This window comes from Haliotis rufescens, unplaced genomic scaffold (assembly GCF_023055435.1).
Source record: "Haliotis rufescens isolate VD_foot unplaced genomic scaffold, xgHalRufe1.0.p SCAF_17, whole genome shotgun sequence".
Lineage (NCBI taxonomy): Eukaryota > Metazoa > Mollusca > Gastropoda > Lepetellida > Haliotidae > Haliotis > Haliotis rufescens.
In genome coordinates, this window is record NW_025963857.1 from 32,528,811 (window position 1) to 32,544,888 (window position 16,078).

Here is a 16,078-nt window from a genome sequence, read left to right on the forward strand (position 1 = left end):
TCAGCATTTCAGTTCTAGCACGGCGTGTCAGCTTGGTGTGGGAGGAAAGCCCGAATAAATGCAGGTCTTAGACGTTTACCACTTTGGCGAAAGCCACAAACGTCTATTGTGCAAATAATCCAACACACACACTCAGGCCTAATCTAGGATTCGAACCTATGATCATTGGCACGCTTTGGACGCAACTCGTCCATCGCCAAGAAGAGGTGGAGCACATGTTTAAATTACACCTCCGTTCACAACACTTATATCTGCTTACAGAAACAACGATGTCATGAGCATTGCTGGATGAACAGTTTCATGACTGAATAAATTCCCTTCGGTGATTCTGGGATAATCATATTATTTTGCTTAAACTGGCACAATATGTCAACGTTCTCCCGTATTAAGCTGTGTTCTTGCAGTGCTTACCAAAGCATCTGTCTCCAGCTAGCCAGTACCCGTTTTGACCACTGCATTCAGTGTTTGTCGAGGATACAAGGAAACCGTCGGGGCATGTGTACGTCACCGTGTCCCCTTCTTTACTTCCTGTAGAGTTGATACTGGCGTAGCTTGTATTCAGGGGAGGACCACAGTCCACTGAAACATCGAGGATGTAACTTGATGAGGTAACAACGACTTGCTCTTTGACCAAAATCCAAAAATATCTAACTACTAATTATCGCAAAGCAGACAGGTTTACGTACCAATTTGAAAATGTGCGTGTGTGTGTGCGTGCGTGCGTGCGTGCGTGCGTGCGTGCGTGTGTGTGTGTGTTTGTGTGTGTTTGTGTGTGTGTGTGTGTGTGCGTGACAACTTGGTTAACAATGAGTTATCTCTTTTCTCTTTCTGTTTGGTAATAAACCCCTTAGTGCCCAAAGTTACATAATCTCACGTGTTTACAGCAGTTATGTGACTTGTACATTATACCAATTTCCTGATTCATATTGAATGAAAATAAAATCATCTTTTCTTCTTTTAAACCCTTCAAATAAAACATGGCGTACATTTTAATTTTTCATCCAATCCCAATCACGCGATTAACTTCCCAAAATCATTATGGACTTAATTGATCAAATCTTAAAATTTTGACACATATAAGGAAGAGAATGTATGGATGTCAACTTCTTCTTTGTGAGGGACACGACGTTTCGGACTATATACAAACTCCTTAAGCAGGTGAATAAATGATATGGGACAGAGAACATAATAATTATATATGTAAATATAAGAACAACAAAAGTGATGCGATATCAAAGGAGGTAACTTAATAAGGGAAGCCAACAGTTAATTGGCGCTCATAGGTGATTAACTGATATACAAAAAACAATTATCACGAAGGAACGTACGTGTACATATTGGAGAGGTCCCAGTGTATGTTCCATTGATGCAATTTCGGACAAGGTCGCCTGATGATAGAATGTAGGTGTCTATACACCGATACTCCACTGTATTGTTGTCAGGGAATGTCCTGTAAGTATTGGCACTCGGCGGGGGCTCACCACAGTCGTTGTATGGCAGGTCTGAAAATAGTATCAAATACGGAAATACTATTTGAGGGTTTATTAAAACATATTCAGGAAAGACATTATGCAACCCCAGATATTTTGGAATGAAATCATGAGCAAAACAAAGCTGTTATTGATTTCTGAAAATTAAGCAAAAGTTCTGTTCCCGAGGCCATTACCCACGCCTAAAACCAGTGCTGTCCAATTTAACGCACATTGATTCAGGGGGGAAACAAAGTATACATGGTATTCATTTAAGACGGTCTTTGGGGGCTATGGTGAAAATATATAAAATAAATGTTCATAGAATATCATTCCAGTTTGGTTAGGCCGCCTCCGTGGTCTTGTGGTAGAGCGTCCGCCCGGAGAGCGGAAGGTCCGTGGTTCGATCCCCGGCCGCGTCATACCAAAAGACGTTAAAAGATGGTATTTGTTGTAACCCTGTCTGGCGCTCGGCATTAAGGGGCTAAAACAAGGACTTGTCGGCTCGGAGTAAGTATGCTGTGTTTGAGTGGGGTATTCATGTTAAACTGCGGCATGGTATCTCAGTGTGCTAGCACTATAAATCGGCATCAGTCCGGACTAGTACAAGCAGCCACACACACACGTGCATGCACGTCGCTATGTAAGTGCAATAATCTTGGACGCGACGTTAAACCCAATTTCACCTCACCTCACCTCCAGTTTGGTTACAAATATCTGTAAACTATGCAACTCATTCTCTGTTGGAGACATTAACTATTCTCCAACTGAGATTTTTGTATATACATGAATTAATATCACCACTGGTCTAATATATTTGCCCTAAATAAATATTTAACGACAGATCAGAATGATCTGAAAAAATAACTCTTTCAGATTTCTTTACAACATTCTAACCAAACTAAGCCTTGGATAATTAAACCTGGTTTAACCGTGGTCCTGACTGAATCGTTATTTATTATGTCAATGTAAATATGGCTCGTGTAACCATCATTTGTGGATTTGTTGCGAAAAAACGAGTCTAATTAAGTTAAATGTTACCAGCCATGAAACGAGTGCATTGTACTGCATAGTTTGGGTTTCAAGAAAAAAAACACTTTAATACACTTTTTGTTCCTTGGACAAGTACGCCTATATGTAGCTCACATGACATGGAGGAATGGTTGCCCAGTCGTTTAAGGTACAGTTCGCTGTACAAATTTGTGGTTACATCTCTTCGGGTTTTCTTCCCACAGTCAACTGAATTTGAAACTGACACCTGGAGATCCGGGTTAGAATAGGATTTCAGCAACCCATGCTCGTCGTAAGAGGCGAATAACGGAAGTGACCAAGCCCGGTGACTTGGTTGATGCATGCCATCGTGTAACAATTGCGTGGATCGATGCTCATGATATCAATTACTGGATGGTCCGGTCCAGACTCGATTATTTTCAGATTGCCGTCATATAGCTGGAATATTGTTGAGTGCAGCGTTAAACAACAAACAAACAACATCCTGAAATAACTTAACTACTGTCCAAAGCGGCTTTACATCAAACCTCACTCACTCAATCTCGACGGGTATCAATTAGAAAAACTTGTGTTAATATGCGACGCTTACTCACATAACTAACATGCTTTGGAACACGTTGTGTCAGTATATCCAACAGACGCGTGTCGCTACATTAAGTACGATTAACCAACAATGAGTTCTGAAGTTTTGCTTTTGATAATTGATAATTCGTTTTTTTAATAAAAAGGAACAAATATGTTATGCAAGTTCAATCATGTCATCTGGAAATACAGGTGCAATTTGGTGTAATGTTTCAGCAGCAGCAGAAAGTCGCCTTTGTGTGTTTATAATACGTGTATATCGATGTGTTTTCTATTGTGCTAGATCGTCGTCGTAGTGCAGTGGATAGAGCGTCTCTTTGTAGTGTGGAAGTTCGATCCCCGGCCGCGGAATATCAGAATACGTTAAAAGATGGTATTTGTTGTTTCCCTGCCAGGCGCTCGGATAAAACAAGGTCTCGTCGGCTCAAAGTCAATATACTGTGTCTGAGTGGGGTATTCATGTGAAACTCCGACATGTTACCTTGGTTGGCTGCATACTTTAAGAAAATGGGGAAACCTTACACAATCATCATTACCCGTGAACTGATCATCAACCAATGCTTGTCCTAAGAGGCGACTAACGGGATCGGGTAGTCAGGCTTGCTGACCTGGGTATGCATGTCATCGTATACCAATGCAAAGCTCGATACTCATGCCAATCACTTGATTGTCTGGTTCATAGACAACTAGACAACTAGACCGCCGTTAAACAACAAACACACAAACAGGTGATCATCATGACATGTTTCACATGTGTTCATATGAATGAGACCGCCTCCATGGTCAAGTGGAAGAGCGTCTCCACGGGAGCGGACGGTCGAGGATGGTTCCCCGGCCGCGTCATACCAAAAGACGTTAACAGAGTGACTGAGTGAAAATTTATTGTCACATCGGCAATATTTCAGCCATACAATTTAGACTATCATGATCAATGCGACATATGTTTAGACTTTCTAGAAAACCCTCCAGCAAAGGATAGTGAAATAACTAGAGTATTACAGCCATATTTAAAACTAGTATGAAACCATCAAACGATAACACCATACATAACAAAACATGATAACAACGCGCTAGAGATCGCCTGCAACCAAAGTTAGGCCACCATACTAGGGACCGTGGGGACTTACGGTACTTCTGCTTCCTGCACAATTTCCCAGCAGGATTTACACTGCCGGCGAGTACAGTCAATTTTAGCTATCAATAAAACTAACAAATATACTACGAACAAAAATTGGGTAGGCCTGAATGTACTTTGAAGGACATGGAAATTACGTGTCCTCTCAGGGAAACAATTCTTTTAACATACTTTAACCACCTTCAAGAATACACCCACTAGCCATTTCTGAACACACAATGCAACTAAGAAAGTATTATCCCAAATATAACATTTGTTACACCAACAATCTCAGTTGCAAATTTAATGTACCAATTTTAAAACGCTATTTAGATTTTATACAGAACGTATTAATCATCTTTTTCAAACACTTCAATTTCCTTTTAAAAGAACAGTAATTAAATGAGAACTAATACAATTTAAAAGATCGAGGATAGATTGTGTTTGCAATATTAATCCCTTGTAATGTCAAAATCAATACATGCCCATGCTTGACTGTGATTCTCTCACAAGGGATACCACTGTAAGGGATTAGAAGTAGTGACACAGATATGTTGAGTGCTGCTTTAGCAGCAGCATCAGTCTTTGTGTTACCAGTGATTCCAACAAAAGATGAAGTCGTATTGGCCAGAAGCGTTCATTATGTAAGTCAACAATTTCGATTAAAATTGGATGTTTACATGACGTGTTATGAACAGCCTGAAGGCACGAAAGAGAATTTGAAAACATTATAAACGTCTTACATTTTTACTGTTTACTGACATACTTTACTGCTGTTAAAATGGCATTTGCCTCTGCAATTAGAATTAGAATTAGAATAAGGTTTTGTGACATATTGCAAGGCTAAGTTTAAGCAACGTTGCTTCAGGCATGGGACATCAGCTTCCACATATAGGCTATTGACGTTCTGAAAGCACCGAGGCAAAACCTTAAGGCCTTGATGGTGAACAGTATCAAATAATTTCAATTTACTTTCACAGGCCCCACCATAGCCGATGGAGCCATAATCTAGTTCAGAGCGAATAAGTGATCAGTACAGTTGAATTTTTAAAGAATTAAGCAAATCAAGGGCCGTCAGGCATCAATTTTTTAAATGTTTGATGTGAGGTAAAAAAGTCAAATGGCTGTCAACAATTATACCCAAGAACGTTGCCATCCAAAAGTAAATCTGGGTCTCTATGAGGTTTGTAATTTCTATTAAAGTGAATACAATTTGTTTTTGATTTTCTTTTATTTAAACAAAACTGTAATTGCCTTTCGATAGTATGCATATTTTTACCACGACGTGAAATGTTAAAATCATCCACAAACAGTGATCCATCTATGGAATCGTTTAAAACCTTAGAGAGGTTATTTATTTTAATACAAAACAAAGTGACAGATAAAATACTACCTTTAGGGAACCCCTGATCCTGATGATAATGATCAGAACTTAACATTGTCTCTCTCATAAAAACTTGGATATTCTTAACGAAGGATTCCAATCCAACTAAATGGTTAATGGAACTGCGATTCTTACGAAAACCACATTGAATATTTGTTATTTAATTATTGGATACGATGATATTGTGGTGAAATTCAAATTTCCATGCACAGGTCATGGCGTGAGCATCCGATTGATAGAATTGGCCAGTTCTACCACCCATCTAGGTGAAGTAAGTGTCGACGTGATGTGTTTTGCAAAAGGATAACCGGTTCCAGGCTCCATTGCTCTCGACACAGGGGCACAACCCACCACAAACGTGTTGCCGAATTCAGTCGCAATGGGGTGCTTGGGACACATTCTAACCCGGGTCCCCATGGGGAGACGTAAAATATGGTTCTTGTTGTTACCCTGCCTGACCCTCGGCATTTAGTGGCTAAAACAAGGACTGGTCGGCTCGGAATCGGTATACAGTATGTATACAGTATCTCAGTGAGCTAGCAGTATTAATTTGACATTAATCCGGACTAGTACAAGCAGCCACACACACGCGTACATGCACGTCGATGTATAAGTGCAATTATCTTGAACGTGACGTTGAACCCCACTTCATCTGACCACACTTCATATGAATGAGAATATATACAAATAGTGTCTATTTAACACTTGCGTGTTTTGGACGCAAATGTAGTTCTACGTTCGCCTAAATTTAGGGTGTCAAAACGGCTGGTTATCAGAAATCGTTCTTTTGCTATCATTCTGTCATAATCCTGGATTGAAATGAGACTATGTATTACTTGGCCCCAGAATAAACATTATATTCTGCATTGTTCTAATCACGTTTTACATTCTTGTTTCTTGAGTCACGTAAACAGTATATATTATCAGTGGCAAAACAGAAAGAAGCTTAAACAAGACAGTGTTCTGATGAATTAATCGATGTACATTATTTTCTTGGTGTAACATTCACTCACCCTGAATAGAAAGATTTTCCACAACCTATTTCACACAGACCTCTCAGTGGACATGAGATACAGATTGGTAAACACCTTTAACTCTTGACAGTAAACATGTATAGTGATTTATATTTGCACACCAGGAATTTATTTAATATCTTCCTAACTACGCCTCCACACATAAAAACCTTTTTTTATGTTTCGGTGCATCGTATAAAATATTAAAAGCCTTCCATAACAACGGCATTGAAATGGAAGTATTGACTATGTTTCCTGAGGGATTTCAGATAGATAAAGAGATTTTCTCTTTACTTTATTCTGATATACAAAACATGCTGAAGCATTTGTCATTCATACCATTTATAGTTCTTTGTATTGTCACCGAATCATTAAATCTACCCTTGTTGACTCCAGTTAGAGAATTAGTGACCCGACTATTTCATTCTCTTGTTTTTAATGGCATACTTATACCTTCTATTGACGTAATGCTTCTTATCTCCTATATGTTCGCAACCTTATTCATGTGTTGAAAATGTTTTTGTGACTATGACTTTCCAACATTAGAGGAATCAATATAATATTATTATGTGCACTCGGATATTTCTCATGTATTTGTGATCATTTTTGCCTCCTCAATAATTGTACCTAGCTTGTTTGTAAATCTTTAGTGATACCGTTTGATAGCGTATGTTTAGCGCTTCATTTTTATACTTACATCTTCAGTATGGATATAGTTGTTAGTTTGTTAATCCTGTTTTCCCCATGTTTAGAAACACATATTGGCTAAGCACCCTAGTCTGTTGTATTCCCTGGCTGTCCAGGAGAGATTGACCTCTCTGAGGTCCGTGCGCTGTTTATATAAACGTTTTTCAAGATCTTGTGTCTTTACCTCCCAGGATTCGTTAGGCCGTTTTAAGGATCAGTTTGCTTCTGGGTGGTCGAACGAAACTCGGGTTTCGTTAGTAAGTGACTACAGGGCACGTTTGATCTTACCCTTGATGTATTGCCCTAAACTAACCAAATAGAGTTTCCAAAAGAGTTTTTCCAGTAATCCGTGGATAATCCACCTTCCCGTGATTGTCTAGCTTTTGGGGAATATTAGTTTTTCCTTGCTCAATCAAAGTGACTGAATCTTTAGTCTATTAGACTCGTTTGATATTCGGACGTCCTCGTCTATTTGATAGTCCATGCGACTTATTTTAGGGATAGGCCCTCGGTGTTTATTTCCCATTATTTCTCCCAGCCGAGGTTATTCATTCATTTGAGTGTTGGGTTAATTAACTCGGGAGTTAATTGATCGCAACCGACTAAATTGGCTGTCTACGCATCTGATCGGTATCTTGTTGTTTTATCTACTCTCATTCTATTTCTGTAATACAGTTGCTAAGCTAAGCCACTTGTGTGTTTGCTCTGATTTAATTCATCAGAGATCATTGTCAGCGCAGATTGGGCGTATTTGATCCTTTTATTGCCATATATCAGTACAAATAGCTGTAATTATTAAACCTGTGAAGCTATTACCACGTTTTCATGATTACTTTAGTCTTTTTTAATGACACCACTGATCATTGGCGCACAGCTCCGTGACAGTTTCGTCAACATCGAATATTAGTAAACTCTTTGTCGAGTGTGTGTGTCTTTCGCTCTTGGTTATTGAACCAAAACAGGAAAACTTCGATCAGCTAGATTACTGTTCGGATCGGATTTTACCCAAAGTGATCCCTGTGATAAACATGTACTAGGGGCAGAATACGCTCACCCTTTCGCGAACACCTGCTATCATCGCTGGTTTTACGGAGTGTTTCGACTGTCATATGGAACAGAAATGGGCAAGTAATTTAGACTTTTTCTGTTCATCTCATATCTTAGCTATGCTTGGGTTTACCAAGATGTTGGATGTTTAGTTTTCTTAACCTTTTCCAAGCCAGACTATAAGATATGTACAACCAAGAATGGACCTAAATATTGTCATGTGGTACTAGTTATTATAATTATACACTTTTTAAGATAAACATAGGAGCAGAGAAATATTCAATAGATTCGACCTTGTGTACATTTGCTACCGAATTTGCTCGTGAAGAGTTGGATATACAACGCTTAATTTTAATACCGAATCTGAAAGGGATGTAGATATTGTAATCTAAACAATATCGAAGATCTGTAAACTTCCGGTCCGGTATACCGCGAAAGGTTATAAAATGTGGATTTCCTAAAAGTCGGGCCTGGCCAGCGGGTAATACTAAAAATGGATTGCAGAATAATAAAACGAACCGTGCATATCTAGGCAGATCTCAGTTGTCCGGAAACGTATAGTTTTGCTCATTTAGTTGAGTTTGAACCAAAATGCATCTTCGGCATTGTAATAAACTGATGATTATAGCTACACACCGAGAGTCCTCGTAGAAAAATCTGTGTCTTGACTGTGTCTTTTCTTTGATGAGAAGGTTTCTCACCGACCTTAGCGTGTAGGGGTGTGATGTCCTGGGCAGGAAATGACAGACTGAGTGTTTTGACTACTCATCTTTCATTAATTAACGTGTTTGGCATCCCTAATTAACCTTTACTAATTCATGTTAAACCATCATAGGATGTTTTCTGCAAGTGGATATTCGTGAATGTCATAGGGCTGACACGACACGTGTTAATAACTGTCAAAGCGCTTCTAAACTTACAACACATACTTTACATCTATTGACTAGTGTTATATCTACCTATATACCACTTTACAGTGTCTCAGATATCTGTACTTAACGAAAACAAGGTTCTCAAAGTGAAGCCCTTTTCCCTCTACGTTCTCTCTATCAGAAGTATTTGGCTTGTGTTGGGTCTGACTTGGCCCGGGCTGTCAAAATCAACTTTAAACACACAGATGTATCTTTAAATATGTTTACATGTATAGATTAGTGCAATATCTACCTACATACTACTTTTTATGTCACAGAGTATCGCATTTAAAGACAACTGGTCCAAGTTGGACCAAAAACTTGTGAGACTGTTGAGAGTATGAGGAGAAGAGGTCTACTTTAACCAACGTGTCTGCTTTAAACACGATGAACAGTGACATTATAAAGTGGTATTTACTTAGATGTTGTACTATCCTATAAATGTAAACGCTATGCCGACAGATTGAAATTTGTATCATGACAGCTAGAAGTCTTTGATACGTTTCAAATCCTATTTCGTTTAACGATTGCTCTAGATGTTACCTCGATCAGCGACGCTTACACACAGCTCCACTTTCTTGTTTTCAAGCGATTTACTCCGAATCACTTAATTATGGTGCACGTTTTGGGTTTGTGCTTGTTCATTAATGTCATGTGTGTATGTTGCATCAATGATATGTAGGTATGGTCGCCGATAATGGAGTAATTAGCCAATCAAACTTTGGCAGGTCTTGGCCCGGCCCGACCCGACTTTTAGGCAATCCCATAGAATGTTATAGAAACTTCTTTAATGTTTTAGTACCGTTAGACTGGTGAGCGCACTGTTCAGACATTTCCAGTAGCTTGTTAGGCTGTATATAGTGGGACAAGAGCCCATCTCAGACGCTTGACCACTGTCGCCGCTGGGTGAAAATATGTCAGTATCACTGACTTTTGCTATCACCACTTTTCAGTCATTTGTATTGATTTGTGAACCTAGTTAATTTTGTAATAATTTGTTGATTTTATACCGTTTGTTGGTTGGTCGTTGGTTGATTTCACACTAGGTTCTTTTACGCATAGATTTCTGGGTTAACATATTGTTTCAATTTGGAAATCGACACGTAACAGTATCATTTCACCTTTACATGTCTATCCATAACCAATTCGAAACCAATACATACCAAATAAATATGTAATTCGACCGACAGTCCAACAATTTATTCGCCTGATGGCAACCTCAACTTATCAAGATATAAAATCTGTCAAATATGCATTCAAGATGAGAAATGTTCAGAAAACAAACATGTGATTCTATTTACACTTCATGAATTTCGGCCTATGACCTTTTATATAAGATACATTTCAATTTGGTAGTGATTCATACACACATGCTCATACTATAGTCGTAATCGTAGAATCGACTTGTGAATATAGAATGGGTTTTGTCCGTTTTATTGCAGTTTTGAAAATAGACGAATCGACAGACTACGTCGAATGTGACAATGTGACTGCAATGCTACTCAGCTGTTCAAAAGTTGGGTGAATTAGAATAGTTGCTTATATGTAGTCATGTGCAGAAGTGTTTCTATATATCATGTTACAACTGGAAATGGCTAATACATCTCAACTGGGGCCCAATCATTCTAAGACGCCGCACTTCGCTGTGCAGTTGCCTCCACATCAGTTGGCACATCAGAACCTATGATCGTGGGTTCGAATCCCGTTTTCCCTCAATTATGTTTCTAGGTTTATCAACACCACACCCGTGCTCGTCGCTTTCACTAAAGAAGTAAACGTCTGACGGGCTTTCCTCTGACATGAAGCTAACATCCCGTGATATAATTGGAATACTGTTCAAAGCAGCGTTTAACCCAACGCACTCACTAATGCAGATTAACAGTAATGTTAAGATTGTATCTACTGTATGATGAGTGAGTGAGTGAGTAATGAAGCTAGATATGTAGTAAAGATAAGGATTAACAGAATTAACATGACTTATTATAATCGCCTATTGCTTCATTAGCTCTTCACAGACAGCCGGGATGCAATACCCTTGTATTTCTTTTGATCAAAGATCCACCAGCAAAACTTGCCTAGACATCATATTTAGTTTGACAAATCCAAATCCTCTCAACCAAACATCAGGACTTTACAAGGAGAAAACTCGCAGGGGCTGTAGAAATCCGCCGTCTGAAACCTTTTCATCTAACAGGTTCACTTCTAGTTTATAAATGTACGTATGCTGTACGAGTGCTGTAAATTCAGTGGCTATTCTGAACATGCATTTTTAACAAGTAAAACTGACGCAAGTCTAGGTCATTGTCAATTAATTATAGAAAATTTACGTATCAAGCATAACAAGGTTAAAATCGAAGAAATTCTTCGAATCTGTTCATTCCGGAAGAAGAAACAACAGATTCAAGTGATTTCTCAATCGCATAATCGTTGGGTTTAGGGCCGTCAGCCACAGGCGATTAAGTGACTGAGTGGTGCGCATTAGAGAAAAACCTGCAGGACCAAAACATCGTTCATCAATGAATGGTATTTAGGTACGACAGCAAAGCGTCAGGCAGTTGCCTTTTTATGATGAGTTTGATGCCTTACGTGTGCAGGATTGGTCGTCATTTTGAATTCCAGCATATCAAGAATATCCAGGGTTTTGTCACTTTTATTTTAGGAAGGGCAACATCTGGATACAACCTTGATCAGATAAATGTCCTGACCTCAACCCATTTGAACATATGAAGGGTTAGTGAGTATAGTTTAACGTCACATGTAGCATGTTCCAGCAATATCATGGCGTGGGACACCAGGGGAATGGAACCCGGGTCTTCGGCGTGACGAGCGAACGCTTTAACCACTAGGCTACCCCACCGCCCCTTGATGTGTGAATTAGGTCCTTGTGTGCGCAATTGCTACGTCTCAGAACTTAGGCTGCTATCACGTTCCCTGGGGTGAGGTGTGCAATAAATGGATTTTAAATGTGTTATCAAATAATGAGATATTCGTATGAATATATATAAACTGGTCATGAAGGTCATGACAGCTGACGGTGTCAGTATGTTGGCGTGTTTGTTGTTTAGCGCCGAACTCTGTAAATAATCGAGGATGGACCAGACAGTCCAGTGGTTTACATTAGGTTGGGCCATAAAAAGGCAATTATACACCAATCGGAGTATTCACGTATCTGGATCTGTGTACAACACCATTGAAAGAGTGATTAGGCAAAAAGAATCGGTTCAGAGTTGGGGGAATTGTCTTCATTTTTTACAAAAATTTCTTCAGCTGAAATTTCCAACCTGCTCTGAGCGTAAAACCTCGAATATATTTCTCAACTGAAATATCACCAATTGAAACTAATTAAACTTTGACTATATTATGTGTTTTTTAATAATCATTGAAGTAGTATAGACCTAGTAGTGAACTGACTATTATCGTTATAAAAAACAAATAGTATTTAAAGGTATTTAACATGTCAATATAATATTCATTTTACAAATGTATGTAATATGAAGGTGTACAACCTTACATCGTTGTTGACGTTATACAGACCTAAATTGTTGACCTCATGTGTAACGCCGTGACAATAGTTATGACATCAGATCCTATCATTGTGATTGTGTATAGACATTTTAAATAAAAAACACGTCCTATTTTAATTCTGGAAACCCAAAAGTCCAGAAACTCTACGGTCTTTGCCCAGTATCGGTCAAAGTTATTTACAAAATTAAACATGCTGTTTTCATGGGAACATACCAAGGAAGAAAAAATGAAAAAAAAAATGTTTAAAAACTTAATATTTACACTATGTCGCCCATGGGCGAAGTGTGGCCCATCGGTAGGCCCATGGGCGAGAATATATTCCTTTACTTAAAACTCATGTTTTTGTTTCGCAAATACATTAAATGTATTCATTCAAGTATCATGACACAAAATATAACTCATTTTAACTTAATTCAACGATTTTAAAACGATATTGAAATATTTCGCCCATGGGCGAGAAAAAGGTTTGGCCAATGGGCAGGCCCATGGGCGAGAATATGTTCCTTTACTCAAAACTAATGTTTTTGTTTCGCAAATTATACATTAAATGTATTTATTCAAGTATCATGACACAAAATGTAACAAAATTAAACTCATTTTTACTTAATTCAGCTATTTTATAGCGTTTTTGAAATATTTAGCCCATGGGCGAGAAAAGGTTTGGCCCATGGGCGAGAATATTTCCCTTTGCTCAAAACTCATGTTTTAGTGTCGCATATACATAAAGGTGTTCTTAGAAGTTTCATGTCACATAATTTAACAAATTTTAACTTAATTCAACTATTTTACGGCGTTATTGAAATATTTCGCTCTGGACGAGAAAGATTGGCCCATGGGCGAGAATATTTACCTTTGCTCAACACTCTTAGTTTCGCAAATAAATAAAGGTGTGTCTACAAGCATGACACATGATTCAACTATTTTACGGCGTTATTAAAATATTTCGCCCATGTTTTCGTCAGTCCCTTTAAAGCATCAACTAACCGTGTGCAAAGTATATTGTATCGTGTTAAATGTACTTTATATTATATCATTACATTACTAATAAGTATTTAAAAAGGGCATTTCATTGGATGTTTCCTTTATAGAAGTTCTACAAATTTCACCTGTTTTACATTTTGTAGCGATCTTTAATGAACCCGGCCTTACCTCTCAAAACGTTTTGACAGTTTATCATACGAATCCATGTGCGTGTACTCCAATTCATTGGAGTTATTTTCCACAACATTAAGGTTTAGTTAGTTTCTATTTCATTTATCATTTTATGCCCCGTTGATACATCACATTGGGCAATTACGTGACACTAGGTATGCAATATACAGGTACGCGTGCGCGTATTTTAATGAAAAAAACTATTCGTCTTTTATTGCATAACGTTTGGCTGAATATCTTACATTCTAAAGAAATCTCGAAATAATTATTTAATTACATGCGGTTGCGAACTGACCAGTGGGAATTATGTTTCAATGCGATTGAGGAAAACGTGAGTGAATATTGTGACACTAAAGCACCTTTTAACTGCATTGTCAATTTGGGTATGAAAATGGTAACAGTTCAGAAAAAAACAACAGCCTTCTTATGATAATTCTCATATTCTCATTAGGACGTTGTATCTAATTACAGTGTCGGCGTTATTTACAAGTGATTCTACAATACCTGCTGTCGGTCAATTACGATCTACCACACCACGCGTGAATAAACAGTTATGCAGGTGTTGCTTTGGGCAAACACCTAGCCTGAAAATGTTTATTTTTTTGTGGATACATGTTTTACAAATGTTTGTTGATATGTGGATATATTAAGCACAAAGACAAACACATGTTTATGAAAGATGAATTAGTGCCTTGATATATTCATCAAGATGTGTATCATCGTTTAATGGGGTCATTCAATAAACGTATGTTTGGAGGAGATATGAAAGGAGCCGCCCAATATACACAGTGTCGTCCGGTGAACTACCACCCCACCCTGTCCGGTTCCCTCCCATAACGTAGACCTCCAAAATGCAGACCTCCCAAAAAGCAGTTAAAATTAGCTCACTAATTAATTGGGCCATGCTGGTCACACCTAATTAATGAATGGACTGGTCCACTCCCCTGCTATGAGGGATTATCAATATGTTGAGACAATGAGCAGTAGTGGACAACAACAACAATGTCTTAAAAAACTCCTCCTTTCTTTAATCTGCTCCCTCCCGGTACATCACAAATCTTATTCAAACATTATCTTTAAACAAGTTGTGGGATTTGTGTAAGAATATACCAAATGTTCTCAATCACTAATACTTCCTTCTCTTGTGTATGGTATAACATATACATATATTTGAACATGAGCTTCAACCTCGTCCAATAAAGCCGGACTTACGAAAGTTGAGTATGTCTTGTCCCAGAAAGGTGCCCCACAAGTTCTCCTAGACGGCTACACGTATGCTAAGTACAGGACGAAGAATGAAAATGTGTACTGGAGGTTACGACATGGGTGGATGACGATGCCCGGTTCCCACCTCGACTGTGGAATCACCATGCGACACAAGGGCCCATGTACAAACAACAACCTAGAAGGTTTCCACTCCAGAATCGGCAAGTCCCTCCAGCACAAGCATCCAAACATCTTCAGATTTATCAAACTGATCCAGAAGGTAGAAATTTCGGAGAGAGCGAAACTAGCGCAGATTCAATTTGGAGCAGCACCGCCACCCAGGAAGGTTGTCTACAGAGAGAAGGAACAGCTTCATCGCCGTGAAAAGACACCCCTTCAGTACCTGGATGCAGTTGGTCCATTGATGATAAACAAGTGGAAATGACTGATAATCATAAATGACAATGAAATAACATTTGAATAAAAAATTGTGAACTCTACCCAGCTTTCTTTCTTGTTACATGAGTGATACCATTTTACTTAAGAGTACAGGGTACTAAATACTGATGCAACCAACCATAACGAGTGTTGTTATAACGGGTCTGCGTTTTGGCAGGTCTACGTTTTGGGAGGATACCCCCTGTCCATAAGAGTTATGTAATCTGTACACAAATATATTTGATGCGATGTCAGTGTGGAAGGAGTTTGGATTACGTCCGCCACTGGCCACAGAAATCCTCAAAGTATAGTAACAATCAACAAGGTCAATGCCGTACTAATTACCTAGTGACGCACGTAACAACGACTAGTACTGCCAATAGGGAAGATGGTGAAAACAAATTGAAATAGATTTTAATAAAACATTATTGTACTAAATAACTTGCAAAAGCGGTGCCCAAAATTGTTTGACCGTGATATACAACCGGTATGAAACTGAGAACTGAGATGCCAAGTACAACCTGCATTCACACATGGAA

General features: G+C 38.6%; 1 protein-coding gene across 3 annotated transcripts in view; it reads right to left on the reverse strand.

Moving 5' to 3' along the window:
- The window catches only part of LOC124142560, a 138,549-nt gene that overhangs the window by 84,864 nt on the left and 37,607 nt on the right, over positions 1–16,078 (reverse strand). For all 3 annotated transcript variants that reach the window (XR_007221771.1, XM_048397896.1, XM_046511120.2), the window contains exons 2-3: positions 1,329–1,502; positions 412–579 (exon numbers count right to left, since the gene is read on the reverse strand). Coding sequence is in view for 2 of the 3 variants with exons in the window: in XM_048397896.1 (XP_048253853.1) it covers positions 412–579; positions 1,329–1,502 (342 nt within the window). In the remaining variant the exon portion in view is untranslated. The remainder of the gene's footprint in view (positions 1–411; positions 580–1,328; positions 1,503–16,078) is intronic.